At 46.8% G+C, this 26,297-nt stretch overlaps 1 protein-coding gene across 1 annotated transcript; it reads right to left on the bottom strand.

The window, feature by feature from the left end:
- Nucleotides 1-2,633: 2,633 nt before the first annotated feature.
- NAA60 (N-alpha-acetyltransferase 60, NatF catalytic subunit) lies at nucleotides 2,634-25,946 on the bottom strand. The gene is made up of 6 exons (XM_082490394.1): nucleotides 25,836-25,946; nucleotides 12,505-12,620; nucleotides 10,897-11,026; nucleotides 6,232-6,328; nucleotides 3,632-3,882; nucleotides 2,634-2,801 (listed from the first exon to the last, which is right to left on the bottom strand). The coding sequence occupies exons 2-6, from the start codon at nucleotides 12,612-12,614 to the stop codon at nucleotides 2,658-2,660; spliced, it is 732 nt and encodes a 243-aa protein (XP_082346520.1). The 5' UTR covers nucleotides 12,615-12,620; nucleotides 25,836-25,946; the 3' UTR covers nucleotides 2,634-2,657.
- Between the last annotated feature and the right edge of the window lie 351 nt (nucleotides 25,947-26,297).

Raw genomic sequence — 26,297 nt, forward strand, 5'->3', positions numbered from 1 at the left:
TCATGCCTTACTCAGCCTGCTTGCTGTGCCCAGCACAGCTGACTGTGCCACGCCACCTGCGCTTCTAACCTGAAGGGGAACCCGAGATGCATAGGTTGGAAGGAGCCTCTGGAGTGCTCTGCTCCAACAGCCCCAGGACAAGGCCTGCTCCAAGGTCAGCCCTGGCTTCTTGGGGCTTGACAGTCTCCAAGGATGGACTCTCCAACAGCTCTGAGCTCCACTGTCCTCATGGAGACACTGTATTTTCCCCCTGTGTTGAATAGTCCTTGAGCTAGACCTATTCAAACCCCCAAAGAGGGACAAGCATCTCCCAGCAGAACAGCCTGCTGCTCCAAAACACAGAATGTGCCGGCTCCTGGGGCTGCAGCAATCTGCTTCCTGCAGTCCGGGCTGCAGGGCCACGAGGGAAGCTGTGCTCACTGAGGCTTTCTGTGCCAAAGCCACCTCTGAGCTGAGCGGCAGCACCACAGTGCCAGACCCGCAGCAGCTGTGGGCAGAGCGGGGAACTAGTCCCAGCCACCCTTCTCAGGAAGGAGCACGGTACCACACACAGCACGCGCGCCTCCTGTACCCTTCTATTAACTAACTCCCACCTCAGGGGCTTACACACACCAAAATGACTTTGTATGGTCATCTGTGCTGCAAGATCTTAACACGCTTTCTTTTCCGAGTCTAAGCCTGGCCTGTATGATGTCTCACCCCCATGCCCTGCCCGCACCTGCTGCCAGAGCCACCACTGCCTGCGCATACAGGTGATGCGCCAGCTGCAGCTTAGACCTCCTTTGCTCAAGTCTCAGTTTCAAAATGAGAAGGGAATGAGGAACATGTTGCTGAGCAGGGGAAGAGCCACGACCAGGGAAGGGGGATTTACAGGGATACCTGCACCTCTGACAAGTGCCCAGGCTGGGTGGGCTGCAGAGACTCACACCTTAAAAGCATAGTGTTCGCCCAACCTTGCTCCGAGGCACAGGAAGGGTGTCTGGCCTGGCTGTGGCACATGGGAACATCAGGACCCTCCACACAGGCTGGACAGCTGCCAGTGAGCTGAGACACAGCCCCAGGCTAGCACAGCCACAGGGGTCCCACAGCCAGGACAGGAGTCTCCTGGACAGCCGCAGAGAGGCTGTCTGCCAGCACAGCCCCATGGTGATGCCCACACCATGGCCTGAAGCACACCAGTGAGCAGCTGGGAGAGCTTTTCTTCAACAAGGAAAAGCTGTTGTGATCTGTGCACTGAGCTTATCTCTAAAGATCCTGCAAGAGTCCAGCCCCAGTGCCACGGGAGGGTGCATGCAGGGGAGGAGAAGCACTCAGCGCCGGACTCCGCAGGGCTCTAGCTGCAGCAGTGGCTCTACACCCCCAGCTCTCCTCCCCTGCTACGTTCCAACTTGGACAGAGGCAGAAAGATCTATACAGTATAATATATATATTTCACTATGAAATAGCAATTTCATTCCCTGCCTTCTACTTGACGCATCCTGAATTAAATGCTTCTTTTAAGTCACTCCAGAGGGCTGGGGGGGGGGGGGGCTGGGTAGTTTCTCATGTAAGGGTTACCCTCCCTGGAAGTTTACCTGCAGGAAGCACCAGCAGCTGACTTGGCAGGACCCAGAAATGATCCTCACCACCACCTTCCCCTGCAACAAGGGCACAACTGTACACTCTGCCAGCAGTGGCCTGCCAGGGCGCTTACAGCTCATTTACATGGTTGGTCAGTGCAGATAAATTAACCTCATTCACGCTGCTTTCAGTAGCCACGGTGTGGAAGCAGCACCTGAACCCCTCTACATCACGTATAGGAATAGGAGCAAACCAGAGGCAAAGGAAGTGGTGGGGACAGTGCAACATGCACACAGACTGGTGACACAAAGGGCCCTCAGCTACGGCACAGCCAGATGCCTCACACGACAGCCAGGCCTGCCCAGGCAGCGCTCACGGGCTCCAGGCCACGGGGGTAAGTCAGGGCTGCAGCCCGTCAAGTGTGAAGTCTGCCAAATCTCGGTCAACCTGTGGAACAAGGAATCCCGTCCAGAGGCTGGGTCACTGACCAAGAGCCATCATCACTGGAATCAGTGCAGAGTCGGATGGTTCAGGAGATGAAAGGAAGAACAATCCTACGGAAAGAAGAGGACAGCTGTCTCTGGGAAACCAGGCGTTATGTGTTTCCTCTTGCATACTGGGGAGCCAATGTCCTGAAGACTTTGTCAGAGACCTGCAATGCAACTGGCAGCAAACAGGCTGTCAGTTACTGTGCTGGGACACAGAGCTGGGGAAAGAGCGAGGACTCAGTCACTCTGTGTTTTGCAAGGTGGTCTAACAGAGCTGGGAAAAGGAGAGAGACAGCAGGGGCAGGTTCCATCTGCTGTCACACTCTGAGCTCAAGTAAACAAGATCAGAGTTCAAATTCCCTTCAAATGAAACCAACAGGGGTTTGGTCACCAGCTGGAGACCAAAGCACAGCAATGTCCCAGACACCTTACACGGCAGCTCACCCAGCAGCAGAGCTGCAGCTTCGGTGGCCCTCGCTCAAGGACACTCTCAGCTGCCCCAGGATAGCGGCCGTGGGACATCGCCACTACATCCCTGCCGGCCTCAGGCAGAGAAGGGAGATTCCCCCCAGGTACCTACCTTTATTTTTTGTACATCTTCTGATGCAGTCACATCGTCCGGCTATATTCAATGCCGCTCTTGGCAGAAATGCCAGACCAGGGCAGAAGGCTGCAGAGAAGGCTCTGGGCTTGTCGATATATCCTCTGGGGAATTGAACACGGGCTCAGACTGGCTAACGTTGATCCAATGTGCTGTAGGTAGTCAGTGGCCATCAGTTAAGGACAGCGACATTTAAACTGTAACTTAAGAAATAACTTAAAATACTCTGTGGACTAGCACTCCCTGAAGAGACCCCATGACAGTGAAAGCTGCTTTGCTCTGTTAGACAGACAGATCTGCTCCTTGTATTAATTGCCTGCTCCTTTCTATCAAAAGCAGCTCTGCTTTGCACCATAAAAGAAGGCAATTTGGGAACACTGGCTCCAACTTGTGCCGGAAATCCCTCCTCTAAGCTGCCGCTAGTTGCCTTTGCACTCCACAGCAAGTTTCTGTGGGGATGGCAATCCATCCACCTGCCTGGAGAGGTTGGGACTGAGTAGCTACACCCAGGAAAGATCAGGTTTCTCCTCCATGATCCAACAGCCTGAAATAAACTCCCAAAGTCAGTTTGAGAGCAGCATGCTGAGATCCAGGCCAGGTGAGGGTCCCAGGGGATCCTAGGCCACAGGAAACAAGACCAAGGGCTTTTCTGCCATGCTACTGGACAAATCCTGCACCACACAAACCAGAGCACACCCAGCACTCTGGCTTAACACCAGCATTAGCCATCACTGGCATCAAACTCGCTCCAACTTCAAATTCCATGTACCATCCTACACCACCTCCCTGAACTGTGGCACAGAGGAGTCCGGGGGACTTGGGGTCACTGTCAAATTCCTCCAACATTGCCTTCCTTCCAGCTTCAGATTAAACTCGCATCTGAGCAGGCATCAGTCTAGCCAAGTCACACTTTGCTAGATTGCCAATTTTAACCCACAGCATAGTGTGGTGTCTGCTTATTGCGTTCCACTGCTAATCAGACTGAAGGTAAAGGATATAAGATTGTCCAGGGTGGATGTCCGCCATTGATGTACAGGACGTAGGTAAAGCCATCTTTGAGGACCCCTCTGATGGAATAGTAATAGGGAAGATAGTGGTGCTGTTTAAAGTCTCTGTTTTCATAGAAGTTTATTGCTGTGTTGTTAGTGGTGAGGACATGCAGGTAGATGGCTTTGCAGTGATCTTGGGCAGTCGTCGATATATGGTCTTTTAAACTTTCAAGCAAGAGTGAACCTGTTGAAGGAAGGAACAGCAGAATCACACAGTGCAGCTGCCTTTTTAGGGACAGCAGAAGGGTCTGTAGGTGCCAGCTGAGATCTCCTGCATCCAGAGTTTAAGCAGCAATTGCTGTACATGCTTGAAGACCCCAGATCCCACCCAGTTCTCCCAGACCCTCCTGAGGAATTTAACAGGACCACATTACATGGTTTTAATATGAATTTCATCTCACATATGAGCATGGCTTCACAAAACAGATATTATGAAGACACAGACTTCTGATTCAATAACCACAAAGATGAGCCAGACATGGGAATCTGCCAATAATGCCCATCCCAGGCCAAGCAGCTCTCAGCTTAGGGAACGTTAGTGAGTCATTTTCAATGGTATCAGTTCCATCATATTTATCTATTTTAAAGCCATTTAAAACAGCAGAGTGTCAAAACAGGACTTCACAAACAGGTTACTCCATTGTGTCTGCTGAACTTGAATTAAAATCTAAGAACTGGTAGGATTTTAAGATCCCTTCTAAGGAGGAGAGCCAAGTCTCATTCAACCTGGATTTTCTGCAGCCACTAGTCAGCAGGAGAAGCCAGAGAAGGGCATAGAGGATACTCCAGCCCCAAGAGACGAGATCTGAAGGTTCATCCAAACCACCTCAACACAGCATGAAGGACCCAGCAGAACCTGCAGGGGAACTTCTTCCATCAGGTGTGGTAACAACAGGCTAAAGAAATAGCTTAGCTAATACAAACACACAGATAAGATTTATGCTGCTGTTTCACAATTCCCAGAGCACGTAAGAATTTGCGCAGGACCCACGGGATTTCAGAGCGGAAGTCAGCAGCACTAACTTTGCAGTCAGTTGATACTTAGTGGGAATTTATATGAGCCAAGCACAAAAAGACACCAACAGACATCAACAGCAGAGCAGTTTAGTTTTGTCATGAGATATTCCACTCTTCTGTTTCACAGAAATCCAACTGCTCTCTGGTTTAAGAATAGCAGAGAACTAGAAACCAAAGCCTTTCAATGTCTGCCAGAGAAAAATCAGCCCTTTAGTGTTTAACAGTATGCCTGGGGTGAAAAGCCTCCTGCATGAAAGACTTCAGCTTCAAACACAAGTAGAAAATCTCTCAAGAGAAAGGTCTCAGAAAAAGCAGCAGCAGGCAGCAGCTTCTTTAGGTTGTTTTGCTATAGGTACAAATACAGAGGTTTTGAGAGAGCATGGCAACACGCTGTCTAGATGTAATGGATACAGGAAACACTGATTCTGAAAGGAGAAAATTCCAGCAAGGTGGAGCTGGAAAAAGAATATTAGGATTTGAAAACTGGAAGGAGAGTCAAAACCACCACAGTTTTAAGGAACAGAAGATCCTTTTACCACCTTCTCTGAGTATTATTCTGTGCTAGTGTTTTCTTCTTTGTACAGACAATTTACCTTCAGTAGCATTTCAATGCAAGTTTTAAATAGAGAGCTACCACTGAGGGCTCTTCTGATCATTTCTTTATGTATCATATCAGTCTGTACCTTTCTAAACATGACTGGGGGAGAAGGGGGGACTTGAAGACGGTAAGTTACACCTATATCCACTGAAGAGACTCCAGATGTGCAACACTGGATCATGCTGCCAAACCTGGCCTATTTCCTTTTGCAGATCAAAAATATAGATCATGCTTGAAATTGTACCAGAAGGGCACTTTATTTGATGACAAAATACATCCTGCTCTAAAAAGAGATAAGCCCTTCTGTCTGCAGTATTTTCAAATGGCTGCAAAAATGCTGTGTGTTGTAGCAGGCATTGAGAGCTGACTTCTACATGCATTTGACAGATTTAATCAGGTCCAAGCTACACTCTTTCCCAGTTCTCTTTGTCTTTTTCTAAACTTCTGTTCTATCTGTTGAAGTTGAAAGGTTAAAAGCAGCTACATTTTCTGCCCCAGGGACCACGTTTCTGATACCCATGAAAGAAAACCAGAAGCCAGGGTGGATCAGAAGCCCTTTCAACCGCACCAGACAGGCTTCAAAGCCTGCTTCAGGGTGAAGTCCTAGCACTTTCAGTCAGTCTCAGCAGCAGGAGTTCAAGTTTTTGGTGTACTCAGCTGTCCCCTGGAAACAAGATGGACAAAGCCCCACGCTCTTCAGAAACATTTGCTCATTGTGTTGTGCCTACACCACTAGAAACATCTCAGCACACTTGCATTAACACCAAGAAGGGGATGTGAGTGCATCACCTTCCCAACGGCTGGTACAAGCTTGTCTCAAAAGGTTATTGCAGTGAAATGGTGCAGCTCCTTCAGTCATGCCCACTAGCCACATGTGGCAAGCGACAGCAGCACAGTTGTAACTTAGCAGCATCTTACCTATTCCGTGTTTTCTGAACTCTTTCACCACTCCCAGACTTAGGATGTAAGCAACTTGAGTGTCCACAGGAAAATTGGAAGCTAGGATGTCTCCATCCTGAGTAGAGACATGACAAGTTATTTAGTAGGATGCCTGGGGAGGCACAGTAGAAGGCAAGAATCCCATACTGAAACATCTAAAAACAAGGCTATAGCAGGGAACTTCACTGAACTGTCTCACCTGAAGCTTCTGAAAAGGAGGCGGGGAGGAAAAAAACCAAGCATGATCCCTCAGGGGTTATTCCTACTTTCGTATCATCTTCCCAGATGCAGAACACAAATCATGATGTTTCCTTACCATATACATTATTTATGGGCTTAGGGACAGAATATATTTGCATTTTTTACCAGGAAGGATTTAAAGTACCAGTTCTAGACAGAGTTACACATCAGTGTCTAGATCAATCCAGCAATAGACTTTATTGCCTGCATGCTCCATCTGAGCTTTGTGTCAGCTGGAGATCTCTGTACTGCTGTAGAGGACAAGGAGCACGTTCTACAGGCCCAATTGCCTGGAGTGGTGTCTGAATAAGACCCTGGCTTTCAGCTTGGCTGGAACAAGAGCCTTTTGGTAGAGTTGCTCAAGATCCAGTTTCTGGCTTTAACTAGCTTTGAGGTGAAGCCAGGTACCTAAAGTGAAGACACCCATGCCACCCAATGCTCCCAGTTCCTATGAATGTTAAGATTATTGTTTAATCATAACACTGATAGCCTTTTAGAAGCTACTTACTCTCTGCATTGCCCCTGCTTTTTTATTTTTTTAATCATAGAATTAGTGAGGTTGGAAGGGACCTTTAAGATCATCAAGTCCAACCGTTAACCTACCCTGATAAAAACACCACCACTTCTAAACCATGTCCCTAAGCACCTCATCTACCCTTTTCTTAAACACCTCCAGGGATGGTGAATCCACCACCTCTCTGGGCAGCCTATTCCAATGTTTAATAACCCTTTCAGTGAAAAAATGCTTCCTAATATCCAATCTAAACCTGCCCTGACATAACTTGAACCTGTTTCCTCTTGTCCTATCACTTGTCACCAGGGAGAAGAGGTCAGCTCCCATCTCTCTAAAACCTCCTTTCAGGTAGTTGTAGAGGGTGATAAGGTCTCCCCTCAGCCTCCTCTTCTCCAGGCTAAACAACCCCAGATCCCTCAGTCGTTCCTCATAAGGTTTGTCCTCCAGAACCTTCACCAGCTTTGTAGCCCTTCTCTGGACACATTCCAACACCTCAATGTCCTTCTTGTAGTGAGGGGCCCAAAACTGAACACAGTACTCGAGGTGAGGCCTTACCAGTGCCGAGTACAGGGGGATGATTACTTCCCTAGTCCGGCTCACCACACTATTCCTGATGCAGGCCAGGATGGTGTTGGCCTTCTTGGCTGCCTGGGCACACTGCTGGCTTATACTCAGCCAGCTGTCCACCAACACCCCCAGGTCCTTTTCTGCCAGGCAGCTTTCGAGCCACTCCGCCCCCAGTCTGTAGCGCTGCATGGGGTTGTTGTGACCCAAGTGCAGGACCCGACACTTGGCCTTGTTGAACCTCATACCATTGGCCTCAGCCCATCTGTCCAGCCTGTCCAGATCCCTCTGCAGAGCCAATCTACCCTCAAGCAGATCAACACGCCCCCCTAGTTTAGTGCCGTCTGCGAACTTACTGAGGGTGCATTTGATCCCCTCATCCAGATCATTGATAAAGATATTAAAGAGAACAGGCCTCAGCACCGATCCCTGGGAGACACCACTTGTGACTGGACACCAACTGGATTTAACTCCATTTACCACCACTCTCTGGGTACGGCCATCCAGCCAGTTTTTTACCCAGCAAAGAGTACACCTGTCCAGGCCATGAGCAGCCGGGTTCTCCAGGAGAATGCTATGGGAAACGGTGTCAAAAGCCTTGCAAAAATCCAGGTAGATAACATCCACAGCTTTTCCCTCGTCCACCAAGTGGGTCACCTTGTCATAGAAGGAGATCAGATTTGACAGGCATGACCTGCCTTTCACAAACCCATGCTGACTGGGCCTGATCACCCTGTTCTCTTGCATGTGCCATGTGATGGCACTGAGGATGATCTGCTCCATGACCTTCCCAGGCACCGATGTCAGACTGACTGGCCTGTAGTTCCCTGGATCCTCCTTCCGGCCCTTCTTATGGATGGGTGTCACATTTGCCAACCTCCAGTCAGCTGGGATGTCCCCAGTTATCCAGGACTGTTCATAAATGATGCAGAGTGGCCTGGTGAGCACTTCCGCCAGCTCCTTCAGTACCCTTGGATGGATCCCATCCAGCCCCATAGATTTGTGCACCTCCAGGTGCTGAAGCAGGTCCCTCACCATTTCCCTTTGGATTACAGGGGCTTCATTCTGCTCCCCATCCCTGTATTCTAGCTCAGGGATGGGGGAACTCAAGGAACAACTGGTCCTACTGCTGAAGGCTGAGGCAAAGACGGCATTAAGTACCTCAGCCTTTTCCTCATCCTTGGTTACTACGTTACCGGCCCCATCTACTAGAGGACAGATATTATCCTTGGTCCTCTTTTAATTGCTAATATATTTATAGAAACTTTTTTGTTGTCCTTGACAACAGAAGCCAGGTTTAGTTCTAGCTGAGCTTTGGCCCTTCTGATTTTTTCCCTACATTGCTTCACTACCTCTTTGTAGTCCTCCTGAGCGGCCTGCCCTTCCTTCCAAAGGCCGTATATCCTCTTTTTTTCCCTAAGCTGCAACACTAGCTCCCTGCTTAGCCAGGCCGGTCCTTTTCCCTGACGGCTTGTCTTCCGGCACACGGGGACAGCCTGCTCCTGCGCCTTTAGGACTTCCGTCTTGAAAGACATCCAGGCTTCCTGAGCTCCTTTGCCCTGGAGGACTGCCTCCCAGGGGACTTTGTCAACCAGGCTCCTGAAGAGCCCAAAGTCCGCTTTCTGGAAGTCCAAGGTGGCAGTTCTGCTGACCCCCTTCCTTGCTTCTCCCAGAATTGAGAACTCTATCATTTCGTGGTCACTGTTGCCAAGACGGCCTCCGACCATCACATCCCCCACAAGACCTTCCCTGTTTACAAACAACAGATCCAGCAGGGCACCTTCCCTAGTTGGCTCTTTCACTAGTTGTGTTAAGAAGTTAACCCCAGTACCTTCCAGGGACTTTCTAGACTGTTCCCTCCCTGCTGTATTGTATTCCCAGCAGATGTCCAGCAAATTGAAGTCTCCCATGAGGACTAGAGCTCGCGATCTTGAGACTTCTCCCAGCCGCTTATAGAATATTTCATCTGCCTCCTCATCCTGGTTGGGCGGTCTATAACAGACTCCTACTGCAATATCTGCCTTGTTAGCCCTCCCCCTGATCCTTACCCATAAACACTCAATCCCATTATCACCATCATTTAGTTCAAGACATTCATAACACTCCCTGACATACAGGGCCACCCCCCCGCCTCTCCTCGCTTGCCTATCCTTCCTGAAGAGTCTATAGCCATCCATGGCAGCACTATAGCTATGCAAGTCATCCCACCATGTTTCTGTGATGGCAACTACATCGTAATTACCCTGGTGTACAATGGCTTCCAGCTCCTCCTGTTTGTTGCCCATGCTACGTGCATTAGTGTATAAGCACTTCAGCTGGGCTATTGGTCCTTTCTCCTTTTTACTGGAGGGAGCTGAAGTTCTGCCATCCCCAGACATCTTCCTAAGGAGCCTGGTTATGCCCCCTGTCTTTTCCAAGTCTAGTGCCAGCACCCCACTTTCAGGCTTTTTGCTAGCAACCTTGGATCTATCCCCATCCCCCTTCGAACCTAGTTTAAAGCCCTGTCAATGAGCCCCGCCAACTCCTGCCCTAAAACCCTTTTCCCCCTCTGAGACAGACTTTTGCCGTCTGTTGCCAGAAGGCCTGGTGTCCTGAAAAGCAGCCCATGATCAAAGAACCCAAAATCCTGCTGACGACACCAGTCTCTAATCCACTTGCCTACGCTGTTTTCCCTACACTAACCCAGTGGTCTTTTCCCATACTGTCTTCAGTGAACATCTTTTCTTCACCTCTCTGCTGTACTTGTTGTATCTCCTGGCCTCCAAGCTCCAGTATCCCCGAAGCCCAAGCTTTCTGCAGATTGCTTACCTCCGCTTTGTGTTCAAGACAGTGACTGTGTAAATGAAGGAGCTTCTGCAGGAAGTCACAAGAATGACTTGTCCAGTACAGCTAAGGAAGTTCCACCCTTTGTTCTCCCACAGCTGTGCATACCTCAGTCATCGGCGATGACCAGGCACACTGAAAACAGCCAGGCAGCAGTTAAATGGCCTGCTACACAGCCACTTTTGGATTATGGCTGCATGATCTGATGATTCTGCACAGCACATCAGGCAGAAAGATGCCCATTGGGCCACAGCTGCTTAGTCCCAGCAGGAAGAGACTTTGTGGTACCAGGCTGCTCAGCAGCCCATGTGTTTAGACACATTCCACCACCCATGCTCCATTAGCTGGAAATTGGCATGCTTTTGGTTTCTTAAATTAACTCAGGATCACTCTTATAAGTGTCTGGACGGAGGGGGGGGAAAAATACCCCAAACAAGCTCCATTGCAGTTAACCATGGCAAGAGGTGGACTATTTCATATTGAAGCACAGTTTAGTAGCATACCTCTTTATGCACCTTTGTCCTGCTCTTGATCTCTGCCACTATCATTCCCACGATGGAGCCTCTATATGTGGCTGCGAGGGAAAAGAACTTCTTGTTGGAAGTGATATCTCGGTACCATGAGTCAGGGTACCTGGGAAGGAAGAAAAAACAGGAACGTTTGGGGACACAGAGCCAAGATACTGCTCAACTGAAATAGGCAGCAGCATCTTTAAATGCCAGTCACTGGAACTGCAGGCCAATGTATTTTACACAAGACTAAGGGAGGGAAGCTGTACTACTGAGAGGGCTGTCTTCCACAAAGACATACAGACAAGTAGCTCAGCCATATGTCAATCTGAAGCTCCTTCTATGCTACTAATTTAGCTTATTCCATGAAATCTGGGTTAAGAAGTTATTCACCTTTCCAATCTTAACTGTTGTATGGTACCAATGAACATCAAACAGCTGCTGTACCCCATTTGGTAGCATGGTTTCTTTCAATTACATCCAAGCAGCAATGCAGGCTGCTCACATAATGGCCTCCTGCCTTGCTAAGACAACTACATTTTCATTTTACATTCATTGCCCAGAGCTCTCACTTCCATCTTTAGCAAGTTATTTTTAAATGCAAGATCCATCTGCCCTCATCTAAGAGTGTAAGGATCTCATTAATTTGATATACATGTGAAAAAAATACTGCATATCACTACAAAAAAAAAAAAAAAAATCATATCAGCAGCCTCCAGCTCTCCTCCCCCTTCTGCAGCTACTAAAGGGAAACTATCATACACTAATTTATTTCAAAGTGAGAGTTCAGCATGCCTTGTGTTTAAAAGAAATCTACAAATTCAAAATATTATGAATGCTTTTCCTGGTTTGTTACATTTTATGAAATCTTAATTATAATCTGCTAAAATCCTCTATAAACCTTCTCAACAAAGCTAAAGAAAAAAAAATCCTTGAAGTCTACAGCTGCAGTTTTCCTGGATGCTTTAAGCCAGAAAGCTATCACTGTCCCCCAGAAAAGCTCCTTATTCCTATGCTTGTGCAGACACAAGCATTTACCAGGAACTGACCTGGGACAGACTGAGATCAGCTTTAAGCCAGGTCTTTGCCAGAGCTTTGGGAGCAACAGTGATCCTGAGTACACAGGAAGCACTGTCCAGTCTCTCCCTGGGATGTTCAGAGGGACAGTCCCTTAGGAACAGTTGCTCTGTGTCAGTTTGGTTCAGCTCTGAGCGTGCTTTCTGAGCACACGCTCCAGAACACAACATTCTTTTCATGAGCATGGGGATGCTATCCTTTTTCCTGGAGGTGTGTTCCTTTCCTCATCTCATACACAGTCTTTCCCAAGAAGCTGATCCACCCGCTTGATTACAAAGCCCATTTTTCTACCAAAATCTGCATACAGGAACTTTCTGATGACTTTAGAACCCTGCAGGACAGGCAGCAAAAGGCCATTAAAAGGAACACCACCACAGTGCATAAAAGATTCAGAATCTGCTGCTGTCTAAGCAACAGTCCAGATGGCTGCAGAGCCTTTGGTGTAAGCTCTGCACCGGACCAGTGCAGATTCACACCATTTGTTTCTAGATCCCCGCCATCTCACACCCCAAACCAGTAACGTACTCTATTGGGAACCAGTCACCACAGAGCTGTTTCACTGTGTCTATGTCATCGTGGCAGAGAAGACGCAGGTTTACGTCTGTAAGTGCAGTCGGAGGCACCTCCTCTGTCATTCACGCCTGCAAGAAAAGAAAACACATTAAGAATGATGAAGCACAGAATCTGACTCTCAGCTTCAGTCAGGCGTCTGTGCAAAGGCAGCAGGAGGTTCTCAGTATCAATAAAGTTGTTCTTCCTAGCAGAACGAGTCTTCAAGTGAGATGAAGCAAAACATGGCAACGTTAACCTGAGAAGCAACTCGAAGCCCTGTTGTCCACAGGATAAGCACAGCTCACTTCTCAGCTTGATCCACCCCACCAGCCCTGTATCTATACACACACCGCTCCCTGCGAGTACAGTCCAGTGATGCTGTGCGTGAAGGATCATGTGGCACCAACCACTTCCAAAAAGAGCTCAGGATGCTGTATTAAATAAGCCAACAATGTGCCAAGTGTACCTTATGATGCATGGAGCTCTTCAAATGCCTATGCAGGACCAACATTTTGTTAAAACAAAACTGAACACACAGCTTAAAAAGGAAGCACTGCCAGACGAACATTTATAAATTCCTCTTACACAATCCTGTCATCTCGCAGAGGATTCAAATTCTTTAAAATGTTGATTTTTTTTTAACATGCTGGTGAAATGAGATTTAGTTTCACTTCCTCGCATTCCTACGTGCTACAACTCCATGAGGGCTGGCTTTCCAGTCCAGCAGAGAGCATTCAAATACAGAAATCCAAATAAACCCTTTTATTTCACCACAGCACTACTATAATCCTGCTAACCATGTACAGGACACTGGCTCCAGTGTCTTCAGCCTTTTTTAACAAGGTACCAGAGGGAAAGAAGCAAGCAATAACTAAAGGGGCTGTAAAAGCATTTGTAGTGCAGACGCATGAATGAAAAACAGATCTTGAGAACAGGCTTTAGGCAGGACAAAGGCCTCTGCGAGACACTGAACACACAGCAAACAAGGCAGCCGCGGGACTCGGTTCCCTTTCACGGGCCACCTGCAGTTCTCCATCCACAGCTTTGTCTCTCTCACTCCAGCCCTCCTAGTTCCAAGTCAAAGAACCAGACCAGGATGCAAAGAAAAAAACACCCTTCATTTAAAAAGTTGTCTGGGTTGTTTTTTTAAGTTTCTTTCTTTTCCCAATTTTAAGAGGCTCAAATCTTGGTTTTGAAATGCTGAGTTATAAGGAAAAGCTGCACACAACAGCACTTGTGTACCCCCTCCTGTTGAAAGGGACGCTCAGCTCTCCCGTGCTCTTGCTTTGAAGGTCAGAGACTCGAGAAGGAACAGATTTAAACACATACCCCACTGAACTGGATATGCCATTTGCACAGTTTCAACGCAAAACTCACATCACTTCCGTAATACATTCTGTAACTGGCAAAGATGCACTAAAGGAGCAGGCACTGCAACGATCCCAGTTTGATGTGTTTTGACAGCACACAACTATGAGCCGATGGCTTTCCTAAAAATTTTGAACCACCCCTTTCCACTGTACCCCTTAGAAAAAAAAACACAACAGGTTAAACCATAAAATCCACATTCTGTCCCCAAATTTCTCTTTTAAGGTATATAAGCCAGCTTTTTTTCTGCGGTTCCCCTCGATGAACACAGAGCAACTCCCAGTTAGCACAACGTGATGATATTCAGAGAAACCCCAGATGCCACGGTCCTTGGAATTCAATATCAGCGCTGAAAGAGAGGGAATTAGCACTGCTAACAAGAAGAATGCTCACCCTTGACTTCAGCACTCTCCCTGCAACACACTTTGTATGACTCCTTTGCACTAGTCTGGAGCAGCGTGAGCTCCCACCCCTCCAGCCTCCCAGACAGTAGCATAAAGCCCCTACACTGCATCGGCTCAGATCTCTCAAGGAGAAAGGAGGAACTCTACCGCTGGATTGTGTGTAACCCGGAACACATCAAACAGCCAATATATCAACAGGAGAAAGGATACAACCAAGGTCCACTACTATCTAGAGAAACCTTTGCCGGCCCTTCTCTCATGGAGGCAGAAAGAATGGCAAAATGCTTTAATACAGCAGAGGTCCAAGGACATTCTCCTACAGGTCTTGAAAAAGATGAAATGGGGTGGGTTTCCTCAAGCAAGGGATCGTTCCCAGATACATCTTCCCTCCGAGTGACTGTCCTACATATTTCCCTGAGAAGGGCATCTGAGGGGATCTGTATATTGGTATGGATCGCTTGTTCTTCTCCAAAGAAGTCCTTAAAAAGAATAACAGCTATTTCACAGCCTGTTCTAGGACTGCGGCTGCATATTTACCGAGCCGCCTACAGCTTTCACAATCAGTCCACATGCTAGTTTCAAAACAACTTAGGCACCTAGAAAACCCATAAAACCAGTACTCCTTGCTGCTTTAAACATTGATTTTACACTCCTAGAACTGGCGCAAGCCCTCTAAGGCTAGACTTCGCATCTGTACTTGTCACAGCAGTGAGCACACTCTCCACCACCAGCCCCTGGTGACCTTTTAACATGCCTCAGCTTTACTCTGCAGAGACCTGAAGGAAGGGCACGTTCGCTTGCTGTGGTTGATGTGATCCACACCGCTGCTGGTTGAGGTAGCTGATGCACAGCAGTGTGGGCCCCAGTCCCACCCTCCCACCCACGCGCTCCTCCCAACCGTGCTGGACCCTCTGCTGAGCCATTTCAGAGCAGTGACCCACCACGACATCACGAAGCAAGGGCAAAACAATTGTTTCTAGGCCAGGACTGCTTGGCAAAAGCTCGGGTAGCATAAGACAGGCTTTCCGGGGGGGGGGGGGGGGGGGGGGGGCGGGGGGAGCAGAGGAGGGAGGAGCAAGCAGGCACGTACAGCCAGAGCTGCTTTGGCCATGGCGAAGATCCAAGCCGCGCTACATCGCTTCGTTAGTGGGCATTAAGCAGCACTCAGGTTTGCAACAGCAGTGCTCTTGCTCATACATTTTATTATTCTTGAGCAGTTTCAATGTTCCTGTAAGGCAATACCCCTTCTCAGTCAATAATCTCAGCATTAATAAATTAGAGATAAATGAAACAACCATGACAGAGCAGTGTTTTTGCTAATGAGTAGGAAAGGCAGGGGCCTAGGAGCAGACCTAGCCAGCAGCTGCTGCAGGAGAGGCAGAGCCAGCACAGGATGCATTCTTGCGAGGATTAGTTCATGTTTATTTAACACTATATTCTCAAAGAGCTAGGCAAGCATTACGCATTATCCTGTAGCTGAAGCCAGCCTTAAACAAAATAATCCATGACTGTTTTGTTGAACAGGATAATTCCCCTCCACTCAAATTGAGATAGCCATTTCCCAGCACCAGTTGTGTTTGCAGGGACTCGCTCCATCCGCTTTGCTTTATGTGACCTAATCTGATGTTCCTGCATATTTAAAAGATTATTTAGGACACCCGCCTGGCACTGTGTCCTGCCACAAGGTTTTAGAAGAGCTGACCTGTGGACCTTCCTCCCTGGCCAGGTGTTGCTGCTGCCAGAGGAGCTGTAGTCAGTGGCTGCTATGACCAAGAGAGAAGAAATCCCAGGCAAGTCAATTCTCTTCGTACCCAGGTGACAGCCTCTGGCTCTCCACAGATATCTGGGCGAACACCCAAGACCCAGGTCCTGGCCCTCTGCACAGCCTGTGGCATGCTGCAATTAGCAGAGCCAGAGCCCTGAACAAAAGCCTCAGCTAGCACAGTGACGAGGGATCACTTTTAGAGTCAGCTTTGTTTTAGAGGACAAAAGATATGTTTGGAAGCATAAAGAAATAATTAAAAAACGAGCATCAGTGTTAAATACAACCCTAGGACTCAATGGAAGTTAAAAGGGCCTTTAGGTGTTTAGAGGTAGCACAGCTTCACTTACCACTGCAGCACTGACAACACCAAGTTCTGACCTTTGAGACCAAGTGGTGGTTGCTGTGAAGCAAAACGTAGGCTCCAGCCACCCGCAGTTAGCTGAAGGAGGTCCACAGCCATTTTTGAAAACCCAAAGTAAAGTTACCTTATTTAATAGTTTTTTTTTCCTCGGGTGTCAGTCTTTGTTCATGTGATAGCTGTGGTGTGGGAAGCGGCATCCACTGCCTCCCCACCCAGAGCACACAGTGACCTCACCATTTTGTCAAAATGGGAAACACTCACTTATGACGATTATAAAAGGAGCCAACATTTCATGCTTATGAAGGGATCGTGCAGTTAAACATGTGAGAAAAGCTCTGAGGACACCCCTTTCCAAAATACCGAAATTAGCAGCAGGTAGAACTAGAAACTGAGCATTTAATTCCCTTTCCTACCTAAAAACTGCACACAACAAATTAATTTCAGAAATCTACAGGAAAAGCATAAAGGTTTTGAGCATTTCTACTAGTCTTCTGCCTTGCTCTATTGAAACAAATCTAGCAAAACGTTTTGGCCTTATGTGCATTGGGTAGCTGCAGAGGAACCTGTCAAATACTCATTACAAATATTTAGCAGCAATGGACATAGAACAAAAGAAATAGTAAGTACATTACTAAATAAGCCAACTTAACACGTAATTTAAAATTAAAGCACATTGTTAGGCCTAAGCTTACTATTTAAAAATAATGTCAGAAATCTTTGGAATTGATAAGCTCTAGCTTTAAGAAGCTAAAGAACAGTATTTCACAATTCTGTCTAAAAGGCAGAGGAGGCTTTAGCTTCCAGCATCAGTCCAAGCGATGGTTGGGACTCCATGAATATCAACGTTCACTCCGCACAGTGAGCCGAGCACAGGCACGGACATATTTCTACTACCAGCACTTCCAGGTCCTACTGTGCAAGAATGGGTCTTGAGCTTAGGTTAGCTACAAGGTGCAAGGACAGCTTCTTTACTTGAACTAGATGCTACACAGCAAAGAAACCTCAACTCGGGCTTGTCTCAAGCACAGGACATTTTCTCTCCCTCTTAGATCCCTTGCATGAAAAAAAAAAAAAAAAAAAAAAAAAAAAAAAGAGGAAAACCTACATAATACCATATTTCTAGAGAAACTGAGGTACTTGCACAGAGTCAGCACTCTTAATCCAACAGTGTGCTCAAACGCAAGATAAAGCCTGATGCTTACGAGAATTTGGCAGGCAGCTGCTCAAATGCTTTTGAAAAATCCCTTGAGGACTTCCACACCTACAAAAGCCTGGCCAAGTGGTTCAACAAATTAAGATTTCCCTTGTATAGCACTATTAGATATGTTTTAATGATGTTTCTGCCTTATGCATCCTGTAAAAAGGAGCTGGATTTGAGCAATCATAAGACACTGGTTTTATAAATTTTTATTTGGATTTCAACTTCCATCCAGATAAGCTCATGAAAATCCCAAATAAAAATTTTACCATCTAGCAATAAATATCACTGAATTTCCTGGCAGAATAAAAGCAAGGTAATCTAAGACTAAAGCTAAATGAATACTAACTAGAATCGCATACATATATAACTTCCAGTAAGGGGTGTATTGGGTTCATATTTAGTGTTCACACAAAAACCAATGTGAAGGAATCTTCTCTGCTTGCAGAAACAAAGCCAGACTGAAGTCCATCAAAATCTTTTACTTTCCAATTTAATTGCTGATTGAAATCAATTCATCCTGAACAGAAAGAAGCAAACCTGCAGGACAGAATAAAGAAAAACAAGCACTGGCAGGCTAGTGGATTTTTATAAAGCGATCCTACAGTTCAGGAGGTAGCGTCCCGAAAGGTACACGGCCAACCACCCCAGTATCGCAGGCATGTCCTCACGAAACAGTGCAGACTTTTATTTACTTGGGGTGAAGATTTTCACCTTCTGGAATTCAAAGCACTTTCTTCAAGCACACTCCTGCTAGATTACTAAAAAGGTTGTTCCACAGAAGGAAAAGATTAAGTTCCTCCAAACAACTATCAAGTACATACCATGCATGGGCCAGGTCTGAGGAACTGCAGCAATGTTAAACAAGTCCGCTCTGCAAAAGCGGCAGGCGAGTTGGCCCTTCCTCCAGTTGTCAGGTCACGTCCCTCTGCCTACGGCAGCATGTTTCTACCCAGCACTTCAGCGATGGACATATGCACAGTAGCTGTATTTTACTTTACACGAGCAGACCATCTGCTCGGCACAAACACAGACTAGCAGATACTCCCTGGAAGATCTGCATGCACACACAGCGAGCCTGAGCTTCACTTCCTTTCACCTGGTACCCTCACCACAGGCGCTGCTCCAGTGTCACCACCAAATCCTTGTTTGCAACTTCCTTGTGGACAGTCCTCGGATCCCCAAAAGGCAAGATGTCCAGGAAAAAATATTAATGACACCTGGCATTCTCTCTCACTTGTAAATAAATAGGATCAGACAAAGCCCAGACAGGATTTTAAGAGCTACTCAAAATGCAGGACAGGCACACATTAGCTGTGACTGAGCAACACGGTACTCAAAACCGACGCGAACTCTGCTATTGTCTGGGGAGTATCACTTCGAGAGCACCAGCGGGAGTTTTCACAGCTATGTCTCTCTACCTTGCGCCATCTGGCACTGGGGATTTAATTTACATTAAACCGTTCAATCTGAACCAGCCAAAGGTCTAATTCCAGCAAAGCAGTAAAGATTTCCCTTCTGCATTTCATTTTAAGCTTACTGCGTTTTTAGGTTACTGGTCTCGCAGGGAATGTTCCACACAGACACCCCTGTTACTAAGCTCCTTTTATTTAATACAATGAAATTGCAACTGGACTTGAAAACATCATTAATTCATTACTAAGAATCTCAAAGAGGCGCTTCAAGGACTTTGGGCAACATTGTCAAAGCAATAGGAGCCAAATCACAGTATCACAGTATGCTAGGGATTGGAAGGGACCTCAAAAGATCATCTAGTCCAATCCCCCTGTCAGAGCAGGAACACCTAGATGAGGTTGCACAGGAAGGCGTCCAGGCAAATTTTGAATGTCTCCAGAGAAGGAGACTCCACAACCTCCCTGGGCAGCCTGTTCCAGTGCTCTGTCACCCTCACTGAGAAGAAGTTTCTTCTCAAATTTAAGTGGAACCTCTTGTGTTCCAGCTTGAATCCATTACCCCTTGTCCTATCACTGGTCGCTACTGAGAAGAGCCTGGCTCCATCCTCATGACATTCCCCCTTTATATATTTATAAACGCTAATAAGATCACCCCTCAGTCTCCTCTTCTCCAAACTAAAGAGACCCAGCTCCCTCAGTCTTTCCTCATAAGGGAGATGCTCCACTCCCTTAATCATCTTAGTTGCCCTACGCTGGAAATGTTTAAAGATATTTAAATACTTGTTGGCTTGATACCACCGAGGTACTACTTCAAGCCTGGTCACTGAATAAGAAAAAATTAGGTTGGGTGGACCCTTTGGGGTTTAATCCAACTTAGATCAGGTTGCTCAGGCCCAGAGTCCCACATAACGTCAGTGAGGAGCAAATCTCTTCACCCGGCCTGGGCTCAGACTAGTTACTTTGCACCCAAATGCACAGCTGGAAAGATGGGGTGTTAAACGTGCTGTCTGCACCACACAACCACCTCTGCTACGTGTGCAATATGAGCATACTGTAACAAATGTGATATATCTTACACTCTATTTATCCCATTTCATTCTCCTGCTCCTTCTAGGAATACTATGCAAATTAATTTAGGACAAGCAACAAATAAACCCCAGAAGATGTGTTTCTTCTCATTTCTGGTACGTTATGCAAACTGACAGAGCTTGAAGTTCACAGCCACGAGCAGAACAGTGATCGTTTCACCTTCGTTCCGGTACCATTCATCACATCCCATAGGAGTGCTGCCCAAAACTGCCATCACTTCATTCTCTACATTAGCAGAAGCAGGTGTTTGGAGCGAGTGAGACACTTAATGGGAAATCTAGGACAAAATGACTGATTTAGTGCCTTGGTCTGAAGATAACGTAATAATATGGCTGGAAACAGGCCCTGATTTTAAATTATGTTAATTCACAATAGTCCATAATGCCTTCTGATCCAGGCATTACGTTTTTCTGCAATTTCCACCAGAAGCACAAGCATTGAGCCTTAGAGTCTGTTGTAAACCCCTGCTCACTCAAGGACATGCACAAGCTTAAGACTTTGAGCTCCTCATTACTTAAACTCCTTCAGTAGCAGCTTCCTCCTGTGCACAAAACTGCCCTCCTCACCCAGGTCCCCCTGCACAATCTCCAAGGCTGCCACATCCTGAAGATATGCTGTTAGTCCAGCCCTCCTAGGCAGATCCCATTTGCCTCCAAAGCACACCCTGAGCACTAATGAGCTTCTCTCGGGACATCACTGGAGAAAGGAGTTTGTCAGCGAGTTTCTCCAGTAAATCTTTCTCTTTACAGGAGTTTCTCCAGTAAATCCGTCAGGGCAGTGTGCCCAACCAGCACACCCACGTAGTGGAGCAGTGCAAAAACCAGTGAGCTTGGGGAAGAACATATCGTAAAGAAAGCTGAGCTTATCTCAACACCAGGGAGACTGGAGGGTAACCTTGGGTTTAGAAAAGAAAGCTGCACCACTGAATTGTCAGGTGCCCCAAGACAATTAACAAAGAATAATGTCTTCCTGAGCTAGCCAGACCAGCATGGGGGGAGCATATGGCTGAGCGCAGCCCAAGGTATAAAAAACGGGCAATTAATAAAGTAAACTTTGAAGAAAGCAAAGGGCCTGAGCTGGCTTCAGTCCTCATATTCCTTCCTGATGACTGCAGGCACCAACCACCATGACGGTGAGCATATAGAGACCAGTAACGGGCATCAAGTTTGTATTTGGATTCAACTGTATGCTGCAATTCCTGTATTATGCTTATGCTGCGATTTCAGTATATTGCAGTATCACCCTACTAAATCAAAATCCCACGTAACACCAAATATACCAGACAAGTAAAGTTGATATTACACCCTCCTCGTGTAGAATATCTACAAGAGCCTGGCCAGGGCACATTGGACCTGGACAGCCAGGAAGGCAGCACTGTCGCACACAACTTGGGAAAAAACCCGTCCTGGCATTCAGCCCTCCTCCCAAAGGTTTGCCCTATGCTGCTCAGCCAATTTTTCCTCAGGTCTGAAATTCTGAAAACATAATACTAAGAAACACGCTTGCACCTTGTCCCCAGCTCTGCACTTCATTTTCCATTATGCCCAGATTGAGGTGTGCACACCACAGGACTAAAAGCCTGAAAGCCAAACCACAGAATCACAGTAATTATCGCTTTGGCCTCCTGCCATGAAGGATCAGGATTTGAAACAGACCCCAAACAGATATGAAAGAAATGAGAAGGTAAAATGCAGTTCTACCTGTGCAGCAAGTAGCAGTTATTTGTTTGAAATGAAAACACTTACTGTTAGTGAAATCCTTTTATACTTGTATCCCGGATCCTCTGCACACTTGAAGTTTGACTTGTCAGCCTTCCAGCAGCAGAAATCTTAATGTTTTGCATGTGAGTTGCTTTCTGGGCTGCTCTTTTACCCTATAGCTCTAGATACATTAGTGAAGCCGTAGATTTCACCGGAGCTGGTACCCGAATAAAGTGTCTCTAAAGCATACTGCGAAAGGCACAGCTTCCTGCTGCCCCAGATACAGCAATTCCTCCAGGGAATGGCGAACAAGAATCTCTAAGAGGGTTTTGCTGTTAAATCTTTTCTCGTTAAGACGTGGAAGGGAAAATCTGCTTTGTGACAGCAGCACTGCGGGGAGTTAAAACCAAAGGATCACAATAGAGGCACATGTACAAGAAGTTTGCTAGAGAAGAGATCTAATACCTTGCAAATGCTGAACACAGCAAGTTTCCAATAGGCAGCTGTTCCTCCAAAAAACAAAAAACCATCACAAACAACTCATCATACATGCAGGCCTGCTGCCATTTCCGAACTCGAATAAACAACTACGCAGAAAATGTATGTAGTGACTTAAAAAAAGCAGTCAGAAATTCAGCCTAGTGTAGTACAAACATGGGGAGAGGGGAATTCGAGCCTGCCTCCATTTCCTAGATGCTGTCCTCATTACCGAGCGGCAACATGCGGCTGTCGATAAAACCCAGTCCTTCCACCTACATCCTTATAGGAGACACTAACGAGTAACTTTTTAGAGGCTATTGCAAACAAGGTGCTTTTAACAAAAAAAAAAAAAAAAAAAAAAAAAAGCAAAAAAGCTTGAAAAGAACATTCCTTGCGTAGTTGGCAGACAAGCGCCCCAAACTCACTTCTCTCCAGGATCCTGAATTCAAAATTTGAGCCGACATGGCTCCTTTTCCGTTTTCAATGGAGTTTTCCAGCGTGAGCCACTCAGGTTGGACTCAAAAAATCCACTGCTACTGCTTTAAGATTGTAACATTTAAAATGGATTCTGGCACAGACGTCTGCTCTTACATCCACAGTAATAAATTGAAAAGGAGAAATTAAAAACTTAATTAAAAGCTAACGCTGGAAAACTGAGCAGCTCCCATTCCTACCTTTCTGCGAGGAGGGAAGTGTGGGTGGGGAGACATAGTGTGAGACATGAAGCTCCAAGTCTTTTTGCAACACCCTGCACTGAAGCCATCAGACACGCTGTGACTGGTTAAAAAAAAACAGGAAGACAGGAGTCATACCACTCTAGTAATGATTTTAGATAGCATTTAACTTTCAAGTTTGTAGAAGAGGTGCTCGGGCAAGACAGAACTTTCTCTGCTGAACAGCTTAGCCCAATTGTATCTTTAAAAGCATCTTAACATCAGAGGATCAAACCAGTAACAGCAGCTGCTGCCATCAAGTCACTGCAGGGAATTCCTGTCCATTACTAAAGGCTGCTTCCAGCCCAGCAGCTCTCGATGAGCAGGAAGGCAGAGCCATGACGACTTCTGAATCAACTCTGCAAACCACACACAAGGAAGCCCCCAGGTTGGTACCTGTAATTCCCCAGGTATTTACAACAGTACTGTCATCAAGAGTCAGCCTTTGCAACCACAGTTTCACCTGCTCCTGCTCACTCCATAAATTATGCTGGGAGTGGCAGGGGAGGGGGGCAGAGAGGCAGAAAACAACCAGGAAGAGACAGGATGGCTTCTTGGGTCACAGGACCAGTTCACATCTGATGATGGCGTAAGATACCAGCACTGACTCACTGACCAGCTTATCAGACTATACTACCCCAATACCTACATGTATAATCCCCCCCCCCCCCCAAAAAAAAACAACCTCCACAAAAAAAAAGCACACCCACATGCAAATAATGATCATCCTTACTGAGAAAGAAATAACAACAGACATGAAAGAAGTACCAGACTTCATTAACAAAAAATAAATACACACACTATGTTAAAGGCTCTTTGAGCTCCCAACTACAAGAGACCATTTTTCTGAATTCCACTGGCAGTTCCCACAATGTTTCATGACACCTGTGGCCAGCCCAGATACCAAAACACAGTGATACCACTCTGGTTTAGATAAAGAAATGAAAATTAAGAATGCCAGAGGTTTTAAGAGGGCATTCACAGGACAGCCACTCACCAATTGCTCAGGCCTGTTAAGTCAACTTGTTTTAAATACATCTAGCAACCAGCTAAGAGAAACAGCAGCAGCTACTTCAAAGAACAAACCAACGTATTAGAACAATGCTTTAGACACTACTGTATTTGCATATAAAGATTGATTAAAGCACTGGTTTATATGACATAACAGAACTACTTTTTTAACCTGCAAGATTAAAGCCATCTACTTTAAAAGCCTGGTACCACGCAGTACCCAGTACGACTGCTTCTGATGGGGTGAGGCTGTTCCAATATTATCTTGTACGTGAAGAGTTAACACTCTAATTATAAGGTGTTGGGAGAGAGCCGACAGCTTTTTTTTTTTTTTTTCTTTTTTAAAAAGAACCTCACTTCTGAGAAATCTGCTAGACTTATTCATAAAGGTAGCTGATTTATTTAAAAAAAAATAACATGCACTAGCACTCCTAAAAAGCTACCAGAAGCGTTCCCTGTAAAGGCTTTTGAGAAAACTATGCTGGACTAAGCAGAGTCTATGGCAGATTAAAAGAAAGGAAGCAAATCTAGGATGAATCCATAGTGAAAAGAGATTCCAGCTATAATCTGTTCAGCAGATGCATAAAAACTAGATGGGAGAAGAGATTAATAGATTGATGATCCTTTGGAGTAGGGCACAGATTTCCAGGACAGTAAAATCTAAAGCTGTTCAGTTGTAGAAAGCTCTCACAACGTCAAAAAACTAATAAAGTGACAAATAAAGTCTGTAAATTGGTAGGTAAAAAAGGAACACAGATTGGAGAAAGGCAAACACTTCCAATCTGTGTTAATCATTGCAAAGGAAAAAAAAGAAATCCAGGCTCTCACAGCGAGTTCCCCAAGAACATTAGTTTGCTGCTCAGCATCAGTCAAAATAGGATACTGGGAATTATCAGAACAGAGATGGAAAAACATGCATCTGGAAAGCCTTTGGTCTGGGGTATTTACAGATATTTAATACTCTGTTATCTATCAGTAAAAGGCCAGACACTCGGCCACATTCACACAGTCCTCAAGAGCCAAGTTAGAATAGCTGCCATGAGCGGCCAAGGTTCAGAGGAGCTCACCAGTCACCCAGCACGGGCGAGCTGATACTGGGAGGTGTTGTAGCATAACAAAGACAGGATAAACTACAACAGATACAGAGCAGGCTAACAGAGTTCAAACTCAACATAGTAAACATAATCGAAGATTTAAACAGCTTACCACGGGAGATGTTAGTAATTTGATGCCTATAATCAAAAGCAAATGTCTAAGACACTCGCTATAGTTCATGGCTGGACACAGCAATCCCGGTGGTGAGCCCTAGTCACTCTGACAGGACACGGAAAGAAGCAGCGCTTTCAGCAGGCAGCTTCGGCAAGTCTCCGAAAGGGAGATACTATTTTCACCATTTAGATAGTTTTCACCATATAGCTACCCACCGCTGCGCAGCCCGAGGAATGGGGCACAGCAGCTGGCACACCTCTGGCAAAGCCAACTACCACTGCGCCCGGCAGGAAATCTTGGAGACAACATTTAGGGCTGGGCTTGAACAGCTGCAATTAAAAACCCTAAGATACATCCTATTAAAAAAAAAAAAAAAAAAAAGCCACATTCAGGACGATCCCACAGGGCTGTCCGGATCACCGACCCGCACGGTTCTTCCTCGGCGCGGCCTAGAAGCAGGGGGGACGGGGTTGCCATGGCGACCTGCGCCCGGGACGGGCCTAGGCCCGGGCCCGGCCCAGGCGCAGGTCGCCATGGCAACCCCGTCCCCCCGCTCCACGACGGAGGCCCTCACCGCGCTTCCCCGCTCACCTCGGAGGGGCGGCGGGCGCGCCGCGGGCGGGCGGGGCAACTCAGAGCATACCGGGCGGCGGAGGAGGGCTGAGGGACCGGCGGCCGCGGCGGACACCGGCGGGCACTTCCTTTCCCCAGGAGCACCGAGCAGCAAAACACCTCCCCATAGGCTGCCTTGTAAGCACGTGACCAGCGCACGCCGCGCAGGCGCAGAAGGGGAAGACACCCCTCCCTCCTTCCCCGAGGCCACGTGGGCAGCGCCCAGCACAGCGCGGAACTAAAGCTGGTGACTGAAGGGGATAATTAAAATTAGCGGTGCACCTTTGAGCACAAACGCTCGGGAAACAGGACGCTGGTTGGTCTCACACCTCTCCGGCAGCTTCTCCCGGTCCTACACTGCAAGGGGCCAATAATGACTTCAACCCTGAAATTAAAAGTTTTTAAGGGTTTTTCCTTGTCTTTGAAGCTCTACAAAGTGAG

The sequence above is a fragment of the Vanellus vanellus genome (genome assembly GCF_965231255.1).
Source record: "Vanellus vanellus genome assembly, chromosome: 14".
Taxonomy (NCBI): Eukaryota; Metazoa; Chordata; class Aves; order Charadriiformes; family Charadriidae; genus Vanellus; species Vanellus vanellus.